This window comes from Gobio gobio (assembly GCF_949357685.1).
Source record: "Gobio gobio genome assembly, chromosome: 23".
In the NCBI taxonomy this organism is placed as follows: Eukaryota; Metazoa; Chordata; class Actinopteri; order Cypriniformes; family Gobionidae; genus Gobio; species Gobio gobio.
Genome location: NC_137119.1, coordinates 6,310,197 through 6,338,050, shown reverse-complemented (window position 1 = coordinate 6,338,050; position 27,854 = coordinate 6,310,197). Strand labels below are relative to the sequence as shown.

At 37.2% G+C, this 27,854-nt stretch overlaps 2 protein-coding genes across 4 annotated transcripts in view; one reads left to right on the top strand and one right to left on the bottom strand.

Annotated features, from left to right (window-relative positions):
• Positions 1–17,367, bottom strand: part of gyg1b (glycogenin 1b) — a 31,848-nt gene extending 14,481 nt beyond the window's left edge. Inside the window, exons 1-4 of one of the 2 annotated variants that reach the window (XM_079805998.1) lie at positions 17,148–17,367; positions 12,418–12,553; positions 12,159–12,333; positions 7,002–7,164 (exon numbers count right to left, since the gene is read on the bottom strand). In XM_079805998.1, coding sequence (XP_079662124.1) covers positions 7,002–7,164; positions 12,159–12,333; positions 12,418–12,553; positions 17,148–17,154 — 481 coding nt within the window. In that variant the 5' untranslated portion in view covers positions 17,155–17,367. Of the gene's footprint in view, positions 1–7,001; positions 7,165–12,158; positions 12,334–12,417; positions 12,557–17,147 lie in introns of both variants that reach the window. The other variant, XM_079805997.1, reaches the window with a different exon arrangement.
• Positions 17,368–18,977: 1,610 nt separating this feature from the next.
• Positions 18,978–27,854, top strand: part of sugct (succinyl-CoA:glutarate-CoA transferase) — a 235,127-nt gene continuing 226,250 nt past the window's right edge. The window contains exons 1-6 of one of the 2 annotated variants that reach the window (XM_079805985.1): positions 18,978–19,241; positions 19,884–19,935; positions 25,418–25,491; positions 26,815–26,900; positions 26,985–27,035; positions 27,124–27,244. In XM_079805985.1, the coding sequence (XP_079662111.1) occupies positions 19,124–19,241; positions 19,884–19,935; positions 25,418–25,491; positions 26,815–26,900; positions 26,985–27,035; positions 27,124–27,244 (502 nt within the window). In that variant the 5' untranslated portion in view covers positions 18,978–19,123. Of the gene's footprint in view, positions 19,304–19,883; positions 19,936–25,417; positions 25,492–26,814; positions 26,901–26,984; positions 27,036–27,123; positions 27,245–27,854 lie in introns of both variants that reach the window. The other variant, XM_079805986.1, reaches the window with a different exon arrangement.

Below are 27,854 nucleotides of genomic sequence, written 5' to 3'. Positions count from 1 at the left end.
ACACTGTTAAAACAAGCACCGAGGGGTGTTTAATCAGCCTCTATGGAGATCAGGTGTCTTCTGTACACACTTGTGCTGTGGCGGAGTGTAGGAGGACACGGGTAATATTAATAGCTCCTGAAGACACTCAGAAAGCTGGTTAACATTAAAGGGTTAGTTCACCCAAAAATGTTAATTCTGTCAATAATCACTCACTCCAAACCCACAGTACATTCATTCTTCTTTGGAACACAAATTAAGATCTTTTTGATGAAATCGTAGCGATTTCTGTCCCTCTATTGACAATCTACACAACCACATAAAGTTTATAAAGTGATTGTAAAACAAATCCATTCGAATTGAACGGTTTAGTCACAATTTTCTGAAGAGACACCATCACTTTATATAATGAACAGATTTAATTCAGGCTTTTACACATCTGTTGTGGTAAACGGAAGTTCAAGCATTTTCGCTTGATGTGAAGAACCAATGAGGTTCATTCTTGTGTTACGCAGCACGTTTGAGCTTCTGCAAGAACCAATGAGGTTCATTCTCGTGTTACGCAGCACGTTTGAGCTTCAGCAAGAACCAATGAGGTTCATTCTCGTGTTACGCAGCACGTTTGAGCTTCAGCAAGAACCAATGAGGTTCATTCTCGTGTTACGCAGCACGTTTGAGCTTCTGCAAGAACCAATGAGGTTCATTCTCGTGTTACGCAGCACGTTTGAGCTTCAGCAAGAACCAATGAGGTTCATTCTCGTGTTACGCAGCACGTTTGAGCTTCAGCAAGAACCAATGAGGTTCATTCTCGTGTTACGCAGCACGTTTGAGCTTCTGCAAGAACCAATGAGGTTCATTCTCGTGATACACAAAACGTTTGAGCTTCAGCAAGAACCAATGAGGTTCATTCTCGTGTTACGCAGCACGTTTGAGCTTCTGCAAGAACCAATGAGGTTCATTCTCGTGTTACGCAGAACGTTTGAGCTTCAGCAAGAACCAATGAGGTTCATTCTCGTGTTACGCAGGACGTTTGAGCTTCTGCAAGAACCAATGAGGTTCATTCTCGTGTTACGCAGCACATTTGAGCTTCAGCAAGAACCAATGAGGTTCATTCTCGTGTTACGCAGCACATTTGAGCTTCAGCAAGAACCAATGAGGTTCATTCTCGTGTTACGCAGCACATTTGAGCTTCAGCAAGAACCAATGAGGTTCATTCTCGTGTTACGCAGCACATTTGAGCTTCAGCAAGAACCAATGAGGTTCATTCTCGTGTTACGCAGCACATTTGAGCTTCAGCAAGAACCAATGAGGTTCATTCTCGTGTTACGCAGCACGTTTGAGCTTCAGCAAGAACCAATGAGGTTCATTCTCGTGTTACGCAGCACGTTTGAGCTTCAGCAAGAACCAATGAGGTTCATTCTCGTGTTACGCAGCACGTTTGAGCTTCAGCAAGAACCAATGAGGTTCATTCTCGCGTTACGCAGAACGTTTGAGCTTCAGCAAGAACCAATGAGGTTCATTCTCGTGTTACGCAGCACACTTGAGCTTCAGCAAGAACCAAAGAAGTTCAAAAGGCACCAAAAAGATGTTGCTCATGTTCAAGTTGTTCACGTGAATTTGCTGTGCTGGTCAACAGAAAGCTGTTTGGTTTGTGACCTGTGTGTGAGCTGAGCTGGACTGTGCTCAGAATTCATTGCTATCCTCTGTGCTAAAACAGATGAATGTTTGCTCCAGGACCGTGTGTGTGATGTGCACGATATGAGGAAATTAATATAGAGACTCAGCACAAACCATGTACAGAATCTGCACTGCCATCCAAAAAAAGAGCTTTTGATACTCAAATAATGCCAGGTGCTGTAAACAGATTAACTAACATGCTGCAGCCTTCAGAATAATGTGCTTGCAAAGCACGCTGGTTTACCAGCTAAACCAATCCACTGCCAGTTTATTAGGGCGTGCCGTCAGGAGCCCAGAAACAGGGTTCAGAATCGTCCCCCGGGGCTTTCCTTGTGCAAGTGGCTCTACAAACATTACTGTCTTGGAGCGTTCATTTTGATGGGATGATCTGAACTGCACAGGAATGTACGTAGTCCCTCGCTGGTTTACATTGGCAGAGGATGAGAACAAGTCCACATGATAGCCGTAGGTCATCAGGACTGTAATAAATGAGGAAATGGAAAGATGCTTGTTTGATGCCCTGTTTCAGGTACAGGAGAACACACTGATGCTTTGTCTTTGAATGCCAGTTGTCTGAACGGCAAACAAAACGCTTTAAACGTTTATCACAGAGACTATCACTAAGTTTTTTTTATTTATTTAAAACCCCCAACAATTTAGCAGCCAGCCAAACAGGAGGCACAGAAAAGCGTTAAGCACCACTGCCATTTTCTTTCTGAAACGAGAATCTAGTTTCTTAGTTTCTTCCCTCCCGAACTCAGTTTTATTAAGCAAAGAATACCATGAGACAACAGTCACGAGGAGTTCAAGCTATCCCTGTTGCGACCACAGACAAACTAGCCCTGCTAAAAATAAAGCAATCATTACAAATTACCACACCATTAGAGCATTGACATGCCATTAAACAGTTCAGAGGATGGTCACTTCGCAGAAATAGAGCGAAAACTCAAGCTGACAAGACTGTGTAGCATTTATATAGTCTGCAATAAGCACAGACCCTGATAATGGCAGCCCAAAAGAGCCACTGGATTCTGTGGAATAACAAAAGCATAATAATCAGGCTCTTGAAAAGCTGCCAGTCTCCATAATGTAAGCAGTGCCAATTAATTTCAGAAACTGCACCAGAGCCCTCCCCTCACAACGCTGCAATCTAATTGGTTCCTCGACGGTCACACTCAAGCTCTCAGCCAGACTCGTAAGAATGGGTTCACTGTGTCGTCGAGCTGAAAACGGGTCCAAAACTTTACACCAATACATCATAAATCTGCAAATCAGTTTCCTGAAAGTCTCTCACACACGCTGGCATGTGCAAACATTTATTTGTCCTGCATTTGATTAACTAACTGGTAAGAAACAAAGCAAAAGGGAAAAAGAAACATTGGCCTATTAGCCATTTTACCAAATTACTAAAACCCATAAAAGTTGCATAACAAGCAAATTTGCCAAGAGGTGGCTGTAGAAAAATGGCCCTTGGCTCCTAAAGAAATGGAAAAAGAGGGTTGCCTTGAAAGGGCTTTTGTTTGCTGTGAGCGCATGTGCCAAATTCCTCTTGCCGGGCTTATGAACCAGCTGTGTTGGGCAATACTCGGGAGGCTCTGTTGGGAATTTTTTTGCTTGAGATAATTTTGTGATGCAAACAAGCACGGGCGACTTAATTGGGCTGACATTATGTGTAAGATGAGCACACATCACACTGCTGGGTGTGGGATTATCTGCCGGGAACGATAAGGAAGATGCAGCCGTTCAGATCCATTAGCTATCTAAAATAACTCTAATGCTGAGTTATCTAGCCACGACTGGCCTTGATTCCAGGCAGGGTACTTGATAAGCAGCCAAATCACCAGAGAGATACATATGGGAGCTGCTTAAACAAATGTCAGTTTACAAGACCAGGGGTGTCCAATCCTACTCCAAAGCAAGTTTCCAGGGAGTCTGAAGACCTATGCTGCGTCCCAATTCGCCTACTTACACTACGACCTCTTTTTGTGAAGAAAAAGTACATACTTTTGAGTGTGTAGCAGAAGAGTATGCAAGCTTTGGGACATACTACCTCGTCATCTTTAACGGATTCTGTCGCTTAGTTAAGTGCATCCCGTCACCATTTAAACTGCCCTGTCAATCATCGTCACAGTTCAAATCCTCCACATTCAGTTTATTTTCCTACCGTATCAGAGAGAAATGTAGTCGCTCGTTGATCTGCCATTTGTGGGTCTTTCATGCAGAGACTCTTCTCATGTGTTTGCAGTTTAAATATAATGATGCATTTAAAAGTTCTCAATGCTGCTGCAGGTGAAATATAATGTGGATAACATTGAATAAACATCTTTTCGTCAGGTTAAATACTGATAATTGATCACTCAAGCCCCTTTATCTAAACTTCTCTACTTAACCGTCGGACTTGCACATCCGTCATGTTTGTAGTTTAAAGCCCGTTTCACACATACTCCGTTTGCAATGCGTATGCGGCGCATATTGTTTTCCGTACCCATGTTAACGGATTACAGCTTTCACACTGCATGCGGATGCTGTTCGTCAATCCGTTCCAGGACCGGTGCGTCTGCGGCGATCGTTTCCGCTCCGAGTCTATTTTTTGCTGTGCTGCACTGCTGAATTAAAGTGAAAGCGTATTGTTCGCATTAAAATAGACATGTATTGACGCGAAAATTTAGTAATTTCACCACAGATGCATATCATTTAAAGTCTACTCTGTTTCAAAGTCAACACATGGCTTTTTTCCTCGGGTAAAGCCAGGAAAACCACACTGTACCTGGCATTTAGGTAAAAAAGGTGACATAATGGATAGCATTTGTCCTTTCTTGGAGGTGGAAAAACTAATTTCGTTATGACCTGCAGGATTTCTTGTAAAAAAGATTTAAAAACAACAGAAAAGACGAGAGCCGGCTGTTTTTGTCTAGCCTGTTGTAAGTTTTAATTTAAAATGTTTGTGATTTTAGGCTATAGCCTATGTTTAAATGTTTTGCCCCTCGCGTGAGAAAGCCAAGTGTAAATTAGGCTATATAAATATAAGGGCTGGGCGATAAAACGATAACGATATGTATCGCGATAGGTACGTAATCGATATCAATTAAAAAAAAATGCATTCGATAAAACGTTTGATTATTTTTTTTCTTCGTCGGAAGAAACCAGAGCTTGCGAAGCAAGTTTGGTTGCATGAACAAAGGCACTCACTCCCAAGCAAAGTAGGAAGTGACAGCCAATCATGTAACAGTATCAAGTTTGGTTGCGCCATATCGTTGTCCCGTGTTGGATTCTTCAGTAACAGAACCGGCGTGGAGTGATAAGTGGAAAATGAGTGCCGCAGCGAGCGAGGACATTGTTGATAAATCAGGAAAACAAGTCAGGTCACCAGTATGGCAGTTTTTTGGACCATAGTCAGACCAAACTTGTTTTACCACCTTAAGCCTTGTTTATACTCTCGTCTGGCTCTGCAGCGCGAGCCTCACTGACTGCGCGCGCGCCTTGTCCGTTGGGGGCGCGTTTATACTCGACACGCTCGCCGTTGTGCTATTCTTTGAAACGACATGGAGAGGTACTCTGCATCAGTGCCTTATGACAAAGCATCTAAACAGTACAAAGAAATAACGGAGACACTGCACCTTAATGTTAAAAGATAATTGTTAAGTGTTCATTGTGATTTTAGACTTGTGTTTACATTTTAATTATTTGAGTGTTTTCCATGGTTGTGTTGCCATTTCTGCCTTTATAACTGAGGGGATTATAATCAGAGGAAGGTTACGTTTAAAATATTTTTTTTTGAATGCAATATATTTTTCTCCTGGTCCTTATTTTAAATAGGTCATAAAAATATAAATAATTATCGATAGATATGAAACACTTATATCATGATACAGTTTTCAGCCATATCGCCCAGCCCTAATAAATATAAAGTACTGAAATGAATAAAACGTTATTTAAATGTAGTGCGTTTATAAACGTGACATCTATGAAAGAGTGTTAGGCTATACACAGACAATTGCAATGCTGACTAGCCATGTTCAGTAACAACTTTTGGATTTGAAATAAAAATAATGAATAAATGCTGTGTTTGTTGTATAGTCTACAACCGCGGATCAGTTGCGCACTGCAAACGCAGCGAATGTGAAAGCACAACAGCACATGCTGCTCCTGCAACACATACGCACCGCAATACTATGATTTGGGACATTCTAATTCTATTTTCTAATACTATTTAGTACGGATAGTATGTGAATTGGGACGCAGCACTTGATTAGTTAGTTCAGGTGTGTCTAAGTCCAAACTCTAAAAAATGACAAAAAGCACCATTAAGTGGGGGTTAAACCTTTTTAGGCGCATTTACAAGACACCGTTTTCAATTAATAACTTATGTGTTTTAGCTGTTTATTTACATGAAAATGGTTTTCGGGGCCTGAAAAAACACAACTATAATAAACAGAACGTTATTGTCTGTTGGTGCGGATGCTAATGTAGTTTTCGTTATAGTTATTTTTCTTGGTGTGAGTGTAACGGAGGCCAGCTAGTAGTCGCTGTTAGGGCTGCGCAATATATCGAAATATCGCAAGTATACATATCGCAATATGCATATCGCAAGGGCACACAATATCTGAATGATTTTAATAGGCTACTTCAACATTGTGAAAATTGTATGTATTAGGTCAACTCATATAGCAGAGAATAGACTGGGCACACGACTGTTATTTGCTTGACGTCAAAAAGAGTTATTAAACACAATAACTTGCGGAAAACAACTCTTTGCAGTCCCGTGCTGTCTGCTGTCTGGCACACTCACCAAAATGTGCACACAAGGCAAGCCATTCTTTTTTTTTGTTACACACTCAAACTGTCAATGCTTTCTTTTCCCAGAAAGAATGTGAAACACAAATGGTATCATTCTCAGTTTTTGAAATATAATATAATTAAAATATAATTTAAATAGATAATACACACTTAAAGCAATATCGTATCGCATATCGAATATCCCATTATTTAACAAGGATATCGCATATCACATTTTTCTTCAATATCGCACAGCCCTAGTCGAGTATACCTCACTCCTCTGATCTCAAGAGACGCTCTAGCGACTGACACTAGAGGTTGCAGCCTTTAGCCTCCTTGTTAGAGCATCCGACTCTCATGCCAGCGGACTCGGGTTCGAGTCCCACTTGGAGTGGGCGATTCGAACAGGAGGGGTTACATCTACAGGCCTTTACAATGGAAAAACTAACAAACCTAGACTATTTCTTTAAGATGTTTAAAACTACATAGTAAAGCTCTCAGGCTTTTGCTCCAGCTGACATTCAGAGCTCTGACACACCCAAAACGAATGCCACCGATAGTTTACATACCATCAAAGCTGCCGTGCTCTGTGCAGTACTGCAGAAGTTTTCCGTAGGTTTCGTTGGACGGGCGAAACACGAACACACCAGAGTTGAAACAATCAGGCCAACCGGGGTCCGGCGCTGCAGACAACTCCTCTCTGTCGAACAGCTCATCGATGTTTGAGACCACCTACAGCGAACAAACAAGTGTGACACTTCTCAGAACGGTCAACATAAAAGTCAAAATTGGCCCAATTCTCTCCTCAGGTCATTTTGACCTGAAATTCATTTTCTTTCATTTTTTTTTAACCCTGTGGTCCTCTTTGTTTAAGGGTCACACTTAGCTTCTTCGCGGTCAAAAGTGACCGAAGCCTTAAAATGTAACTAACATTTGTACCTCTTATTGGAGTCTTTTGGCTAAATTTTACCATATTGATACAGCCACACCAGTTCATTTGTGGGTGTATAATGTTGTGGTTTGTGTGTCTGTGAGTTTGTTTACGCGAGTGTGTGTGTCTGTGTTGAACTGATGTTTTAGAGTGTAACCTCTTCCCTGCTGTGTGTTTGTTTGTTTGGCTGAATTATTGATTTTGTTTCACACATTTGCAAAAATGTGCTCTGCGTTATAGTTATATATATATATATATATTAGTGCTGTGAATCGTTACAAATTCATCACATTGTTTTCTGTAATTAATCGCGATTAATCACAAGTTTTCAATATTTTTGGAGTTATTAATATTTTGATATTGTAATAATTTCAGTTACTTTCCAAATTAATGAAGAAACAATTTAAAGACAGCATATTTTAAATATGTGTTGTAATGGCATCTTTTTATGAATGAATGCCAGTATCACTGATACTAAAGTCTCTATGAAACATTAATGACGTTACATTACAGTATAACTGAAAGCTACCAATTTCAACATTTATTAGGCTTTAAAAAAATACAAATTAATTTAATTGAACTTAAAACAATCTTTACACAAACCCATTATAATAAATGTCATATTTACCCATGGCCTTCCCTGTCAGACATAGCCAACACAGAAATTGAATAAAGTTATCAACACCTTTCTTAACTTCATAAATAATAAATGAAATATAGATTAATCATTAAAGTGAAAACATTTTCTGTTCCCTTTGTTCTTTGATGAACATTAAAATGACAGACATCCTCAGTGTTGCTGTCACTTTCTCACGAGTTCATTTAAGACGTTATTTAACTCATTTAAGACTCCTAATATGAGAATACTCGACAAAACTGGCATTTTGGCAACATTCTTTGTGTTGTTATTTTTTTGTTCAAGAGTGAAAGAGAACTCGATGTGTGCACGAGACTGGCGCGCACGTGTGTGTGTGTCCCTCGATTAGCTCCCTATCTTCCTAGGTGGTGAATCAATTTATCGTATACCATGTAGATGAATGAATATATATATATATATATATATACAGTATATGTAGGTGGGTGGTTGTGTCTATTTAACACTCTTGATATTTTAGAGTGTCACCCCTACATCGCTGTAGGAGCTAAATCTAATACTTTAAGCCACTGAGTTGTTTTGGTCCCGCTTTGCACCTTTTTTCTACATCATGGCTGATTTGTGGTTTGTATGACCAAATGTCTGTCATTTTTGTCCGCAAAGGAGCAAAGTGTGATTCCACGACCCCGGACCTTTAACATAACCAAGTCATCTCCATTATTTCCATATCGCTAATATGACAAAAGTCACCAAGTGTCATCCCATTCTGATGAAGCAAAAAAATAAAACATTTCAAAACATAAAATGATTCGGTCATTTTTGACCGAACAGTGTTTATTGGAGTGATCCAAAACCTTAAGACTCTTGTTGCACTTGAACTCACCCAATGTGAGACTTTGTGAGCGGTTTTAACATGTTTTTGCATGTAATGGAGAGTTATTTTGTATTTAAGTGAAAGAATGTTTTATATAATTTAATTTAGATTAAAATTATTGGTCAAATCTAGTAATTTAGGTAAATAAAATAAAAACTATATCCCAAAAATATGCATTAAAAATATACAAATTAAATGATACAAGCTTTCTGGACAAAAAAAAAGGAATAAGTATAATTTTAGGGCTTTTTTGAGGGAAGGAGTTGTTTCAGGTATGGGAGAAGAGCATAAAGCCTTGTTTATACCCGGCGCGTCCGCACGAGCGCGAGGGTGTCCGCGGCAAAAATGACGTCATCGCGGAGTGGGCGGTAGTGCGCATTGAGTGCGCAAGACCCCATTTCACGTGGCGGTGTGCAGCACTTTTTTTTTTACTTTTTGTGCGACTCCGTATTCGAAGATGCAAGAGTTCTAGGCGAATCTAGCCGAGCATGACGTCTCTTCACACAGGCACCCAGTTTGCACCATAAACCGTACAAAAAATTGGTTTGCACGTACAAATTGCTTATATTTACAAAATTAGTCTACAAAAGCATAAATAAGTCCTTTTATTGAAAATAAAGATCCATGTTTAATCAAATTTAAAAAAATTCACAAAACAACACTCACCTAAAGGATTATTAGGAACACCATACTAATACTGTGTTTGACCCCCTTTCGCCTTCAGAACTGCCAAAATTCTACGCGGCATTGATTCAACAAGGTGCTGAAAGCATTCTTTAGAAATGTTGGCCCATATTGATAGGAGAGCATCTTGCAGTTGATGGAGATTTGTGGGATGCACATCCAGGGCACGAAGCTCCCGTTCCACCACATCCCAAAGATGCTCTAATGGGTTGAGATCTGGTGACTGTGGGGGCCATTTTAGTCCAGTGAATTCATTGTCATGTTCAAGAAACCAATTTGAAATGATTGGAGCTTTGTGACATGGTGCATTATCCTGCTGGAAGTAGCCATCAGAGGATGGGGACATGGTGGTCATAAAGGGATGGACATGGTCAGAAACAATGCTCAGGTAGGCCGTGGCATTTAAACGATGCCCAATTGGCACTAAGGGGCCTAAAGTGTGCCAAGAAAACATCCCCCACACCATTACACCACCACCACCAGCCTGCACAGTGGTAACAAGGCATGATGGATCCATATTCTCATTCTGTTTACGTCAAATTCTGACTCTACCATCTGAATGTCTCAACAGAAATCGAGACTCATCAGACCAGGCAACATTTTTCCAGTCTTCAACTGTCCAATTTTGGTGAGCTCGTGCAAATTGTAACCTCTTTTTCCTATTTGTAGAACAATTACTCCGAGTCGTCCTCTGCCGTTTCAAAGAATAGCACTACGGCGAGTGCGTCGAGTATAAACGCCTCGTCCGTTTGGGGAGGAGCGCACGCAGTCAGCGGAGGCTCGCGCTGCGGAGCCAGGCGAAAGTATAAACAAGGCTTAAAGGGTTAGTTCACCCAAAAATGAAAATTCTGTCATTAATGACTTACCCTCATGTCGTTCAACACCCGTAAGACCTCCGTTCATCTTCGGAACACAAAAGATATTTTAGTTGAAATCCGAGGGCTCTGAAAGGCCTCCATTGGCACAATGCACTTTACACTCTCAAGACCCATAAAAGGTACTAAAGACGTCGTTACAAAGTCCATCTCACTACAGTGGTTCTACAATAACTTTATGAATCGGCGAGAATAGTTTTTGTGCGCAAAAAAAACCGAAATAACGACTTACATAGTGATGACGATTTCAAAATAATGCATCATGAAGCTTCGAAGCGTTATGAATCAGCGAGTCGAATCATGATTCGGATCGTGTGTCAAACCGCCAAACTGCTGAAATCACATGACTTTGGCGATTCAAACCGCTGAATCGACTCACTGATTCATGATTCATAACGCTTTAAAGCTTCATGATGCGTTGTTTTGAAATATTCATCACAATATAAGTCGTTATTTAGGGTTTTTTTGTGCACAAAAACTATTCTCGCCGATTCATAAAGTTATTGTAGAACCACTGTAGTGAGATGGACTTTGTAACGACGTCTTTAGTACCTTTTATGGGTCTTGAGAGTGTAAAGTGCATTGTGCCAATGGAGGCCTTTCAGAGCCCTCGGATTTCAACTAAAATATCTTCATTTGTGTTCCGAAGATGAACGGAGGTCTTACGGGTGTCGAACGACATGAGGGTAAGTAATTAATGACAATTTTAATTTTTGGGTGAACTAACCCTTTAAAGGTGCTCCAAGCGATGTCACACGCATTTTAGGCCAAAACATTTAGTCACATACAGCAAACATCTCCTCGCTATCCGCTAGCTGCCTGTTCCCTGAACACACTGTAAAAAAACCCGGTCTCTGTAGTCCGCCTAAGCTCCACAAACTGCAACAAAAACAAACTGGTGCAGTCTGGACCACGAAGCACAACAAACAGTGCTCCAGCCAATAGCCGACAAGAATGATTTGGGGGTGAAAATCATTCTTGTCGGCTATTGGCTGGAGTACTGTTTGTGTTTAAAAAATGTTTTGGCCTAAAAAACGCATGACATCGCTTAGAGCACCTTTAAGGGTTAATAAATATGTCTGGTCTTATTGTGTACAATTCATTGGGGCACATAACAAAAAAGTCCAAATAACTATTAAAAAAAAAATCATAATGACATACTACACCTAAAGATCCCACACATTCCAGATGGACAAAAAATATTATTCTTACAGAAATTTCTGTTGATTATCCTGTTTCACAAAAAAAAAGCAGTACCGTTCAAACATGTTTTTTGTTTTAATTGTTTTAATGCAAGGACATTAAATTGATCAAAGGATGGCAGTCTCTATTTCAAAAAAATGCTGTTCTTTTTAACGTTCTATTCAATGAATCCTGAAGAAAAAAAAAGAGATTTCCAAAAACATATTAAACAGCAAAACTGCAAAAATGTCTGATTATGTGAAATGTTTCTTGAGCCACAAATCAGCATATCAGGATGAATTCTGAAGGATCATGTGACACTGAAGATTCTTTTAAAATGTGATAATATATTTTACAATATTTCTGTGTTTGTAAACGGATAAATGGGTTAAAATCTTAAGTTGAAGACATGCAGAGACACCTTAGTGCAAGTTAATCCAGTTAAACGTAACGCAGAGGCACACATTCACACACTAGTTAATGAGGCACAATGTAATTCAAATGACATAACAAACCACACGGACTAACCGCATTATGAATATTTCATGCATGTTTTGACAAGGCACAACCAAACTCAACACTCACCAGTGTGTCTGCATCCATAAACACACATTTTGAGTAGTGTGTGAGAGTCCAGCAGTGCAGCTTGGTGAATGTGACACCCAGATCGGGTCTCTTCATCATGGCCAAATGTGCGGCGTCCCCACTGTCCAGCACATCCACTAGCCTGACTTCATCATAGAGCTTATGAAGCACTGCCCTAAAAACATTCAAAAACTGTTAATTCTGTCTTCCACGGATGTAAGACGGGTTTGCAATAGTGGCTGAAATTGACATGGCGTACCTTGACTGATCGGACACACGGGGTCCAATGAGCACCACCAGCTTTTTTGACGTCTTGTGGTTCCTAAGGGATTTTCCAAGCACCATAGCTCCTCTTGCATAGCTATCATTTGTAGCCAAAGTGACAAACGCCTGTTCTGCTGCAAGGAAATGAGAGGGTTTGGCTAAACATAGCAATGACTGACAGATGAGGTCGATTCATTTGATTTCACATTATCTTGCTAAGAATGGATTTCCCAAAAATAAGCCTTGATGGAAGTCAATGATGCATGATCCACATAATGACATCCAACTTACAAAGCTCAATATACTAACAGCAGACTTATGAGAGTTATGCCTATACGTTACTTAATTGAAGAGACAAAACATGGACATCATATATTTAATATGGTTTTAAAAAGCATTAAGATTTTTGTTGAGTTTTGATTTGATTCCAAGAATCGGTTCGTTTGAACAATTCATTTCAAAGAATCGGTTCAAAATGATTCAGTGATTCTTTTACCTCATGGCATGGTTCCTTACATCATTGCTTGGAATATGACGAAAAATATTCCAGAAAAGCCATATTGTTATGTTTTTTCTTCAATAAAGTTATTACAAAGGGGTGTTTGTACTTAATGTCAGAGTTCAGTAGCCATAATTCAGTGCATAAAAGAATCTTCGCATTTAATAACTAATCTGCTTTAAACAATGTTCATTATTTTATATCTCTCAGCTCAAAAGTTTTGCATGTTTTCATTCAATGCTATTTATTAAAATTAAAACATTTTGGCTTTTAACTGTCACCCCCCTTTTTGAGAATACACATGAAAATGCACTATCCAAACTTAAAGGCCTGTAATTCAAGAATGCTAGACCTAAGGCTGGTCTTGTTTTAAAGCAGTCACTCGCCAGATTATTGCTGAAGTGAAAGCAATTCAAAATATGAAAGTATGAAAAAGTTATGGAAGTTTAAATTTACTGTAAATCAAAAATACTGTACTAAATATTTTATATTTTATATAAAATATATATTTTACAAAAAAATGTTTCAATCTAAAATTACTATAAAATCAAAGCCATAAGTCTAACCAAGTTGTGTTCCAAATTTGAAGTTGATATCACAAAAATTTAAGTCCCCATGAGATTTTGTTTAGGCGCTGTACCACAAATAGCCACCGGGTGTCATTGAAATTCCATTGATTGTTTTTTTATGCATTTTCCTGTAAATTTCTGTCCAAATGTCACTTCCATCACAAAACGGTCACCAAATATGGAACCTTGAGACTCAGACCTTTCCGACGATATGTTTTTTGTCAGGATTAGAAAAGATTTTGATTATAAAGTAGTTAAAATAAATGTTGGAATATGAAGCATGACACCGCCCACTAGGGGAGGAGCCCGCTAGAAGAATTTAAAGTACCATTTCCATGGTAACGCAACGTCCAATTGCAACATGGTTTTCACAGGATGAATTTTGAGTTCGTAAGCTTTCGAATGATACCTAATTTATGATAATTACTCAAAATATGATACGAAAAAAGGCGATCGAGTGCCAGGTGTCCTGCCAGTGGGCCGGTGACAGTTAAGAGGTTAATGATTCCTCGGCTCATTGCGAGTCACACAAAACCAGTCATTTAAAAAAGTTGGTTACACTATTTTAAGGTGACATTGTCACAGTGTAATTATACATTTAATACTGATTAATAGGGTACAGCGGGGCTAAAGGCACACCTTAAATGTATGTACTCCTATAAATGTATGATATACAGAAAAATATATGTTTGTATTGAACATTTATGGAGCAACATATTTTGTGTGAAAATAAATCATAAAAGTGGTTTATTTTATTTAAAAATCTTAAAAATATATGCAGTGTCGAGGGGGGCTTATTACCCCACACATGGGGCAAAAGGCACAAATACTTTCGCTAAAATAATATGTTTTTAATAAAGTCAACGTTAATACTTGTTCGAAACAATCACGTTAGCAAAGTTTGAACTATTTTCTGTTTATTTTGATGAATAAAAGAATTCATTTTTTATCAATAAATATGCTCTCATTAAAATATATTAATATAGAAATATATCTGGAAAATATAGAAACAAAATCATTTAAAAAGTAAATATTCTGAAAGAATTGAAGGAGATCCAATAATAATTGAATATAGATTTACAGTCATAACAATAAATTATATTTTATTATATGACATGATTAATATCACAGTTTTAAATATGATGGTTTCATTAGAAATATGGAGATTATCTCTAAGGTGGACACCCAAATTTATAAATGATATTTACAATCTGAATCAAACCATGTCATGTCAACAAATGGAAAAGTCAGCCCCTATTTATTATCATGTTAAATATAGTGCCTTTTAAAAAACTGTTGCTTTTATCACCTCGAACAAAAGTGATAAACATTAACAAGACCTTTGTTTCAAAATATATTCAATCATTTTAGCGATTCTTATTTGCTACTTAAATATACAACATTTTTAAAAACATCAAATATTAGATCAAATGAGTGCAGAATCAACTTTGCGCTGCTGCCCGTGATCGCGTCAAAGATCAGACAAATTTCCACGTGCATCTTGAAAAGCGGATGTTTTGGAAAGTGCTGAGGCAAGTTTTTCTAGCATCTAGTGCAGTGGTTCTCAAAGTGTGGTACGCAGAGGAATCACTAAATAAAGTAATGTTAAAACACAAGATTTTTTTTTTTATTTACCTGTATGTAAGCACAGTGCAGTGTTAATGTACAAACTGTGTATTTACCATGTTAAAGTGGTTGACAACAATAAATATTCTTATTAGGAATAAACTGCCTCGTTTTTGAACCGTGCAGAGATGTAGTTGAATACTGTATTTTAATGTTGGTCATTATGGTGGTACTTGGAGAGCCAAAAATTTGAGGTGGTACTTGGTATCAAAAGTTTGAGAGCCTTTTACCCCATTGTACACTGTAAAAAAAATCCCTGTAAAATTTACGGTAAAAAAACGGCAGCTGTGGTTGCCAGAACACCGTAAAAAATACGGCAGTAACGTTTTAGGTTTTTAGGGACAGCACCATATAATTTAAAGGTTTATAATGTAATAATTACGGTTTAAATTTTTTTCTTTTACAGTTCAAAACCATATAATTCAAAGGTTTATATTGTAATGATTATTTTTACACTGTAAACAATTTACGGTAAAAAAACACATATTTCATTAACTGAAATAATGTTAAATTACCAACCTATTTAAATACTAATATCTGTTATGTATCTTTGATATACACGGACAACCACCAATCACAGTGGAGATGAGAATCACGTGATGAATCAAAGCTCATCACAAGCAGCTTTTAAGGGGACAATACTAATATATAGAAGGTGCTCAGTGTCATTCAAACAAACACTAAACACCATCATGGTAAAACTTAAATTTAAAAAATGCAATAAACATTAATTTAACAACATCAGATGTAACATAAAACCCTAATGTACATAACTGATTAGAAAAAACAAAGAAGAAACATAGTTAATGCAATGAACATACATCAAATGCGAAGTGTCACGCTGGGAATTCTGGGAATGTCAATTTACGGGGTTTTCACTGTAAATTACACAACGACTTGTTCTTTTTCACTTCCAAAAACTGTAAATTTAACGGTATTTTACTGTGAAATGAAATGAAATGTAAGGTTAGATCTATTACAGTTATTCACCGTATATAGTACGGATACTTTCTGTTAACCAATTAACTGTTTTTCACCGTAGCATTTTTACAGTAAAATACCGTTAAAATCACAATCATTTTTTACAGTGTACCCTAATAATTAACATGTACGCTGTAAAAAAAAAATATTTCAAAAGTAAGTTACCTGGTTGCCTTAAAATTGAGTTCATTGAAAAAAAAAATTGAGTTAATACAATGAACATTTGAGAATCAACATCACCCTTTATTCAAATATTAAAATATTTTGTAAGCATATGCATAATTGTGTGTTTTATTTGTAATAATGTAGTGAAACAGGATTTATCACAAAAAGTTTTTTATTTATGTGGTTCAGATACAATAATATTTTGAGTTTCTATTTATTAAACCAATTTCCTACATTGTATTAACAACATTTTTTTATTTCAATGAACTCAAAATGTTAAGGCTATCAGGTTACTTACTTTTCCAAGTTAAACCAACAATATTTTTTTACAGTTACTATAGGGTTAGGGGTTTGGTTAGTTGCATGTAATTATGCATAATTTATTGCCATGACTAAGTACATGTAACATATGTAACAAGGACACTGTAAAATAAAGTGTTACCATAAAAGTTATAAACTCTGATCATCGCGATCGAGTCGAACACATTCGAAAAAAGTCGGTTCTCGGTTCAATGAACTGTTGCTGAGTCGACTCAAGAACCTGCATTTGATTCAATGAATCAATTCAAAAATCCGACTCTAAAGAACAAATCGTTCACTAATAGGACATTACAGTCTTTACAGTCTGCGTTGTGCCAAAGACTACAACAAAATATCTTAAACTTGTAATTAATCATGCCAGTGTATAACAATATTACACACTTTACATACACAGTGCTGCAGAAATATGAATATGAGTAATGCAAAGAACATGCACGGTCCTTTTTCAGTGCATTTATACTTATAAAGCTCAACATATAACATGTAAATAAATCGTATTGCTATTTACAGGTGCTTTGCAGTAAGAGATTACTTAATTTACAAAGTGTATTCATCGTCACATACCTGCCATGCTTGATATTTGTCGAAGCTACCTTGTAGCTCGGACTCCCCTGGAAATGCAGTGACACTTCAATAAAAGAGACTTTGTGTCACGTCTTGACTTCATTTATACCAGCGCGGACCATCTCCATATATACGGCTGCCAGTCACGTGACCAGAAGGGGCTCCGCGGACACGCACACGATTGGTTCGTGGTATTTGGGACGTGGCTTCATCTGTGTAACTTGTGTTTGTGGAGTTGACAAGATTTTGTAATTGATGTAAAAGGAAAAGTGTTTACGTTTAGATTTTAACATCAGAAGTTGATATTATTTCATGGTATGCATGTACAGTATATTTGTATAAAATAGATTTAGCTTATGCAGTTTTATATTCCATAATAAATATATTAGTATATTCCATATTTTGATGTTCATGGCACTTAATACTAATGACTTTAACAACTTAACTGTAATAAATGCTAAACGGAGTATACAGATGTGAGCTGATTGGTGTTGTTTCTGAAAAAGATCACTATCACTAATGAGATTAAAATTAGTGATTAAATAATATTAAATAAAATGAGCAGAAGAAAATGTATTGGCGTTTTTTTGTGGTTTCTCCAATAGATGTATTTGTATATTCCATATTGTTATGTTTATGACACTTAATATTAATAACTAAAACGTACAATGTTATCGGATTGAATCTTAATATAAAGTGTATTTGTGCTGTCTTACATGTGTGTGTGCTGTTCAAAAATGAGAATGTAAATAATGATGATGTTGATAACACACAGCAGGAGATATTAGGATTGTTTGTCAGCTCTACTTACTGTACTAAATGTTAAATAGAGTATATTTACAGATGTGAGTTGATTGGTGTCTTGTGCCATCTACTGGTCAGAGTTTAATTGTGCTTGTGTTTGATTCTACACATCATAAATAGTTGATATATATATTAAATAACCTATTGCACTTTATTGCAATAATGATTGGTTGTCTGTATACTTTATCTCGTACATTAGTAACATATGGGTGCATTAAAGCATTTGTATACCTTGTAAGTTTATTGAAACATTTGAAAATATAATCCAATTTTATACCAACAAAACCAACAGACAACACAATGAATGGGAACAAATGGGTTTACAGTCAAAAGATGAAAATGAAATACGAATTAATTTCAAAGTTTTGCTTGATTATTACTATAAATGCAAAAAGTCGTTTATTAAGGGCACTGTTGTTTCTGAAAAACTTAGTTTTAAAAAAAATCTCTAATTAGATAAAAATTCGTGATTAAAAAATATTAAATAAAATGAGTAAATGTGTTGGCGTATTTGCGTGGCAATCTACCTGTGATGGTTTATGGGAAATGTAGTTTTTACCTACTTATAAACCGCTTGGCTTTTCAGTCATGACGTCTAGTTGTAGGCCAACACGGATGGAAACGGACCGGTGTATTTATATTATATACTAAGAAATATATAATATTATATTATATTACTATGCGTTATGTATTGTTAATTTAACGTCTATTAAAATCAGTATATTATTCATCAATCCGCCGCTGAAGTACGAGTTGTGTGGTCACGTGATAGATGTTACTTTTCTCAGCGCCAGTCGTTTTACATGGAAGGAAAGGATAATTTTCTAATGATTTTAGGGTGGATATTAATTTGTATCTCAGGGAGAAATTACTGTAATTTATATATTTAAACAAATACACACAATTTGAGACAAAATGTGTCCTAAAATTGCAATGCGTTCCAATGAATGGAGGAATCGTTTTTTTTTTTTTTGATGAGCGCCTCTTGCAGGAAGACTCTTGTGTGACATTTATGTTATGAACGCCCCTTTATGTGCTGCCAAATGTGTCGACATAACCGCAATACTCACTGCAAAGCTTTAAAAGATTCCTCAGTGGATTCTTGTTAAAATTGACGCGTGGAGGCGGGGCTTTTGTAGACGTTGCGTTGCGTGCGTAAACGTCGAGTCAACATGTCGGGAAGCGTTGTTATAAGAGTTTTATCTTATCTAAGCAGAACATCACAGTTTCTACAACCGAGTAAGACGAACTATGTGAATATAAGACGACCATTCACTGCCCAACTGCAAGGTAGCACCTGTATTTTAAACCGACCGTTACCCCGCTAGTGTGCACGCGCGTGCGCGCGACACGTGAGTTGGCTGTGGTCACAGCCTACCTTCATTTCAGCTTTAAATTAATTTTACACTCATTTACCTTATCATTATACTACTCTATTTTACGGTGTAAATATGTGTATGCACCACTGCTCTATATAAATTAATATAAATATATATAAATGATATACGCCACTTGGCTTGTTGTAATGTAATTGTTTTGCACACCTGTTTGTTTATGTTGTAGTGGCATGTTTACGCACACCTGTATAACTCCTGTACTTAAAAGGAAAACAAAAGTAAATGGTAAACAATTCTGAACTATTGTACTTGTTTACAACTGAATTCTTAAAGGATCAACAAGTTACTTTTTAACACATTTGCCCTTTGCCAAGCCAGATAACGTATGATTTCAGTCTTTTGTTAATCATATAATCAAGTTGAACGATGATCCTGGGATCAACTCTCTTTTTGTGCTGCTTAAAACAGGATTGTTTAGTTGTAACATAGATTTTTAATTTTTTTATGTGTAATGAATTTCCAGAATACAATGATTCAATTCTTTGATTGTTGAATTGAATAATAATCATGCAAACTCATTTCCCCATGAATACAGGTGAAGGTCAGATCAGACCACTAGATGGCGTTAAAGTCTTAGATCTGACAAGGTATGTGCTTTCATATCATGTGCATTCATATCATTCATATCACACTCCTGGGCAAAAATGTAACCCTGGAAACCAGTCATACGGGTCTTCTTCTTCTTTTTTTTTTTTAAATTGAGGTTGATACATCATCTCAAAGCTGAATAAATAAGCTTTCCATTTATAAATGGTTTGTTAGGATATACAATATTTGGCAGAGATGCCACGATTTGAAAATCTGGAATCTGAGTGTGCAAATAAATCGAAATATTGAGAAAATCGCCTTTAAAGTTGTCCAGATGAAGCCCTTAGCAATGCATAATACTACTACTAATAAATGTTTGATATATTTGCGGTAGGAACTTTACAAAATATCTTCATGGAACATGATCTTTACTTAATATCCTGATGATTTTTGGCATCAAAGAAAAAGCGATAATTTTGACCCATACAATGTATTGTTGGCCATTGCCACAAATATACCCGTGAGACTTATGACTGATTTTGTAGTCCAGGGTCACAAATGGTTAAACTCTAAGCTATTAATTATCTTGGCTAAATTTAAGCAGATGCACTATTTAAGAAGCCATTGCATCAAAGACAGAATGAAGTTTTTGTCAGACTGTGGGAAGTTTGTGTGGAGTGATGAATCACAATGAAACACGAGTGGCATGCGGTGATGCTCCAGAGCGATGTCTTTGAAAATCTGCTGAGAAATATAATAATAAATGCATCTTTACCACAGTGAAGCACAGAGGAAGAGTGTCTTTCTGTGTGTGGAAGCTGCTGGTATTGTGAGCTGCTTTACTGTGAAAAGTCAATTAAAGGCATAAATGTAAGATGTTTGGCTTAAAATATCCAAAAACCACTAGAACAATGTAATATATTTTGTTGACTTGTGTACTTACCTTATCCAAAATGTTTCCAAGAATGTTTAAATCTACACTCTAAAAAATGCTGGGTTAAAAATAACCCAATTGAGTTGTTTTAACCCAGCGATTGGGTTGTTTTAAGCAAACATTTAACCCAACCACTGGGTTAAAACGACCCATTCACAGGGTTAAAACAACCCAATGGCTGGGTTAGTCCATTTTCAACCCAACTTGGGTTGTTTTTAACCCAGATTTTTTTAGGATGTAGAGATATAAGCAATTTTAACCAGTCCTGGTTAAAACAGTCCTGGTTAAAATTGCTTATATCTCTACACTCTAAAAAATTCTGGGTTAAAAACAACCCAAGTTGGGTTGTTTTAACCCAGCGATTGGGTTGTTTTAAGCAAACATTTAACCCAACCGCTGGGTTAAAACAACCCATTCACTGGGTTAAAACAACCTAACCGCTGGGTTAAAACGACCCATTCACTGGGTTAAAACAACCCAACCACTGGGTTAAAACGACCCATTCACTGGGTTAAAACAACCCAACCACTGGGTTAAAACGACCCATTCACTGGGTTAAAACAACCCAACCAATGGGTTAAAACGACCCAACCACTGGGTTAAAACGACCCATTCACAGGGTTAAAACAACCCAATGGCTGGGTTAGTCCATTTTCAACCCAACTTGGGTTGTTTTTAACCCAGATTTTTTAGGATGTAGAGATATAAGCAATTTTAACCAGTCCTGGTTAAAACAGTCCTGGTTAAAATTGCTTATATCTCTACACTCTAAAAAATTCTGGGTTAAAAACAACCCAAGTTGGGTTGTTTTAACCCAGCGATTGGGTTGTTTTAAGCAAACATTTAACCCAACCGCTGGGTTAAAACGACCCATTCACTGGGTTAAAACAACCTAACCGCTGGGTTAAAACGACCCATTCACTGGGTTAAAACAACCCAACCACTGGGTTAAAACGACCCATTCACTGGGTTAAAACAACCCAACCACTGGGTTAAAACGACCCATTCACTGGGTTAAAACAACCCAACCAATGGGTTAAAACGACCCAACCACTGGGTTAAAACGACCCATTCACAGGGTTAAAACAACCCAATGGCTGGGTTAGTCCATTTTCAACCCAACTTGGGTTGTTTTTAACCCAGATTTTTTAGGATGTAGAGATATAAGCAATTTTAACCAGTCCTGGTTAAAACAGTCCTGGTTAAAATTGCTTATATCTCTACACTCTAAAAAATTCTGGGTTAAAAACAACCCAAGTTGGGTTGTTTTAACCCAGTGATTGGGTTGTTTTAAGCAAACATTTAACCCAACCGCTGGGTTAAAACGACCCATTCACTGGGTTAAAACAACCTAACCGCTGGGTTAAAACGACCCATTCACTGGGTTAAAACAACCCAACCACTGGGTTAAAACGACCCATTCACTGGGTTAAAACAACCCAACCACTGGGTTAAAACGACCCATTCACTGGGTTAAAACAACCCAACCACTGGGTTAAAACGACCCAACCACTGGGTTAAAACGACCCATTCACAGGGTTAAAACAACCCAATGGCTGGGTTAGTCCATTTTCAACCCAACTTGGGTTGTTTTTAACCCAGATTTTTTAGGATGTAGAGATATAAGCAATTTTAACCAGTCCTGGTTAAAACAGTCCTGGTTAAAATTGCTTATATCTCTACACTCTAAAAAATTCTGGGTTAAAAGCAACCCAAGTTGGGTTGTTTTAACCCAGCGATTGGGTTGTTTTAAGCAAACACTGGGTTAAAACGACCCATTCACTGGGTTAAAACAACCCAATGGCTGGGTTAAAACAACCCAATGGCTGGGTTAGTCCATTTTCAACCCAACTTGGGTTGTTTTTAACCCAGATTTTTTTAGGATGCTTATATCTCTACACTCTAAAACATTCTGGGTTAAAAACAACATGAATTTCAAGCGGGCCATTTGAAATTCATCCCTGGGCCGCATTTGGCCCGCGGACCGGACTTTGGACACCCCTGTCTTAGGTGCATTACATTCTTCATACAGATGAATAAAATCTGAGTTATATTAAAAATGTCCTGGCTCTTCCAAGCTTTATAATGGCAGTGACTTTTTTCTCTGTTTTTGAAGTCCATAAAAGTGCATCTATCCATCCTATAACTGCTCCACACTAGCCTGACAAGCCAGACCATTGGCAGGGCTCAATCCGAGGGGCGGGATAAACGGTTGTCTTTCAAATAGGGCTGGGCGATATGGAGCAAAAAATATATCTCAATATATTTTGCTATATCTCGATATACGATATATATCTCGATATATTTACAGGAAAAATAACCCCCCAAAAACTACTGCAAAAACAAATATGCCAAATACCACAAAGTACTACCAAATACCACAAATTCAAAAATAATTTCACATTTCTACTACATAAATGACACAGTTTAAATACACATTCATCTTCCCAGAGCTGAAGTGCCCCTTTAATCCCGCCCACTGACTCTATACACGCTGTGATTGGCCTAACTAGAGTTTGGTTATTCAAGCTCACAAGTCTACGGAGAGTTGCTAGACTACCCTCGCTGAAAATTACAGGGTAGGGTGCGTCTAGATTTCTAGGCTAGCTCCACACAGCTCTGGGGGGTTAATAAAAGGCTTCCGCCAGATCGGGAAAAAACGTAACTTGTGTGCAATGTCGTCAGATGCCGCATAAGCACTTTAAACTGCGAGAGGCGTGGGCGCTACACTTTTTCCGTAAGTTGAATACAGAAGGCGATCTGATGGAAGCTAAATAATTTACTTTATAAAGTTTTAAATCGTCGCTGTCCGATGAAAACCACGTATGTCCATTTTGCGGATTTTGAGATTTTCCGACGGATTGAATGTCCAGGTTAGTTTCCGTATACAGTATGCTTCACAAATCTAAATGGCCAATGAAAAGTTGCGAAATCATGTCATCTGATTTTCACGTATATACATTTGGTGTCAAAGCTGTCAATCACGCCGCGTATCTCCCGCCCTGTGGAAGCATCTCGCCGGTCTCGTGAAGTTGCATCTTCATTTTCACTTTTCTTTTCTGCAATACATTGCCAAATAAACATAGCCTGGTGAGACAATGAATTTCCTTCATCGAGGTAAACGTTTCCCCCCTGACGCCAGACGCACGTCTAGGAGTGACAAAATTACAGTAGGACTGTACAAACAAAGTATCTGTCTAGCATTACCATGTCAGTGTATTGATTCATTGTCCCTTTATAGTTTGCTAGAGACATTTAATAAATTTATAATTAATATTAAATAAACTAAACGTATTTTATAAACTAAGACGTAGGCTATTTAATAAACTGAGCGTATTCCTCTGTCAATATGAAACGTGACTTGGCCATTCTAATTAATGATCGGAAGAACGCGTACTGTAAAAACCGTTACTGTAAAATATGCACGTATGTCCATTTAAACTCAATTTTGGTCAAATGTGGATTATATCATTACACTGGCAAGAATATGGTTACATGTAAAGATGCCGTACCAAGTATGACAACGCTACATTCAACTGCTTTTGAAATACGGTGTTTTTTTCTCTTCCTGAAAAGTAACCGTTTTGGACATACGTGAGTTTCATCAGGCAGCGACGAAATCTAGATATTTTTCTTACACAAACGCACCGCTTCGCTTCAGAAGTCCTTTATTAACCCACCGGAGCCGTGTGGAGCAGTTATATGATGGATAGATGCACTTGTATGGACTTAAAAAACGGAGCAACAGTTCACTGCCATTATAAAGCTTGGATTAGCCACGACATTTTTAATATAACTCTGATTGTATTTGTCTGAAAGAAGAATGTCTTATACACCTCATGTGGAGCAGTTATATGATGGATAGATGCACTTTTATGGACTTCAAAAACGGAGCAACAGTTCACTGCCATTATAAAGCTTGGATTAGCCACGACATTTTTAATATAACTCTGATTTTATTCGTCTGAAAGAAGAATGTCTTGTACTCCTAGGATGGCTTGAGGGTGAGTAAATCATGGGCTAATTTTCATTTTTGGGTGAACTAACCCTTTAAAGCTTTGGAGTGCCGAATGACTAGCTTTCCGATAAATGAAAAGTTGTCTAAAGTCGAATGATCAAACGTGCCCAATTTGCAAAGACAACCAAGAAGTGGCTTGAGAACAGGTCCAACAGTGCATATTCCCAGACAGAAACATGATGTCGCCTCAGGTCCGGGTCACATCTGGAACATGTGGATTCCACACGATGCCGACACTGTTGCTGTCTGGGTTTGGTCTCAAATTTTAAACTGGGAGACATTTTCAACTACTCATGAACTGTTTGAAGCCATTAACATTGAGTGGAACAACACTGACTCCGGTAATAAGCTGTCTGCAAGTTTATCCACACGGCTTGAACATTTAAAGAAAACAAAGGCGGAGGATATTCCATGTTACTTTATCTACAGTATTATTGTGATTCTTGCTACTTCCCTGACCAGTGATTTGTGATTAAAATTGGTGACACCATTAAAATGAAATATTTTGCAATTTTTCCCAGGAGTGTAAGCTCTTTATATGCTTGTAAAGGTTTAATATTAAACAATATCATTATGGTGTTCAATGCAGAGTTCTGGCTGGACCTTTTGCTACTATGATATTAGGAGATTTGGGAGCCGAGGTGATCAAAGTTGAGCGACCAGGTGAGGTTTATGTACAGTAAATGTGCTATAATGTGAATTATTTTATGTGAGATATACAGTAGCGGTTAAAAGTTTGGAAACATTAATGTTTTTGAAAGTAGTCTCTAAATCTCACCAAGGCTGCATTTATTTGATCAAAAATACAGTGGAATATTATTACAATTTAAATGAACTGGTTTCTGTTGTAATATATTTTAATATATTATATTATATTATATTTTGGTTTTTGGATATTTTACTGCAAAAATGTTACATAGTGCACCTTTAAGTAATAATTAATAATTTATTCCTTTGATCAAAGCTGAATTTTCAGTATCATTACTCCAGTCAGTTTAATATGCTGATTTGGTGCTAAAGAAACTTTTCTTCTTATTGTTATTAATGTTAAACACAGTTGAGCTGCTTAATATTTTTATGGAAACCGTTTTTTTCTTCTTCAGGATTCTTCGATTGAATAGAAAGTTCAAAAGAACAGCATTTATTATAAATATATAAATATTTATTTATTTCATAAATGTCTTTACTCCTTTTTTAATCAATTTAAGGTGTCTTTGCTGAATAAAAGTATTAATTTCTTTTTTTTCTTTTCTTTTTTTTTTAATCGTACTTAACCCACACTTTTGAATGGCAGTGTATCATGATTTTCAAAAATTACAAAAATAAATTGAAATAAAAAAATAAGCAGCTAAAACGGTTTATGAATGATCTTAGAACGATTTCTGAAGGATCATGTGACACTGAAGGCTGGAGTAATGGTTCTCAAAATTCAGCTTTGATCACAGGAATAAATGATCATTTTTATATATAAAATATAATTATATTTTTATCAAATAAATGTAGCACTGGTGAGATTACTTTCAAAAAACATAAAACAAAATAATGTTCCGAAAGTATATATTGCTTTAATTTTTAGTTTAAGAAGATCTTGGGATCATTTCAAGGATTGGGTTGATCCCAAAAATAGTAATTCAGCCATTATCTCCTCACCATCATGTCTCCTTTTTTACATTTTAAAGAATATCCTTGCCACTGTTTTCAATATAATGAAACTGAATTAGGACTGGGACTTTCAAGCTCTAAAATAATAAAAATCCCCTTTCATTAAGTTCGCATGCATATATATTAAAGTAATATTTGACCAAGCATGAGGTGTGTAATGCTGTTTTCATGCTAAATGGCTGCACTATAGTGACAACTTTTCATATTAAACACGTCACGTTGCCAGTTCCTGTAAAAATGATTCTTAGTTGAGATCTAAACAGTGTCTGACTGCAGTGAGGGATGAACTCCGGTCAGCTATATTGAGATGTGAATGTGTGACAGGCCCTGGAGACGACACAAGAGCATGGGGTCCTCCGTTTGTGGGTGAAGAGAGCGCTTATTTTCTGAGTGTGAACAGAAACAAAAAGGTATGCTCCGTTTTGTTCTTAAAATGCATAGGATCATGACTTCTAGCATTATAGCTGTGCTCCCCTGATTCATCTTTCTTGCAGAGCATTGCTGTTAATCTTAAAGATCCTAAGGGGACCAAACTTATAACCGAGGTAAAAGTTTGTAACGCAATACATAACATTTGATGTTTTGGCTTGAACACTTTGTCTGTCACACTTAATTCTCTCTCTCTTTTGTCAGCTTGCCAAAGTCTGTGATGTTCTGGTGGAGAATTACTTGCCCGGGAAGCTGAGTGAGATGGGACTGGGGTACGAGGAGTTGAGAGAACAGGCCCCTCAGCTCATCTACTGCTCGATAACAGGTGTACACAATTTCCACTAAAGGCAAAGGCTTTCCACAATTTCTGCTGTAATTATGGCAAAGCTGTTTGTTTTCCATTTTTTTTAACCTCTTATGCTCTGGGAGGTTTTTTTTTCCGCCTGGATTTGGCCTACCCAAATTGAAAAGCTTCCCATACACACACACAATGGTCTCTAAATACACAATGTTGGTGTAATTTTACAAGAAACCCTTTGAAGTTACATAAATGACTGCTAAAAGTGATAAACATGTAAGTATATGTTGTCTGAGCTATAATAACCCCCCCAAAAAAGTTTAAATTAATTTTTCAAAGTGTTTAAGTCAGGCCCTGTGTGCTCTAGCACCCTGCAGACAGTTTGGGCTGTTTCCAGTAGATTCCAGAAAATACTGGACAATTTTATGTAATTTCCGCCTAACACCCCCCCCCCCCCCCTCCTTTTTTTTTATACATTGCATTTATACCACTGTATATTGGTATAGGGGGTTAGAAATTACATAAAAAAAGGTAATATTATTCACACAGGGCCTGAGTTACACACTTTCAAAAATGAATATATAACCAAAAAATAAAAAAGCACCTCTTTTTTTTTTTATGGGGGGGGGGTTATTAC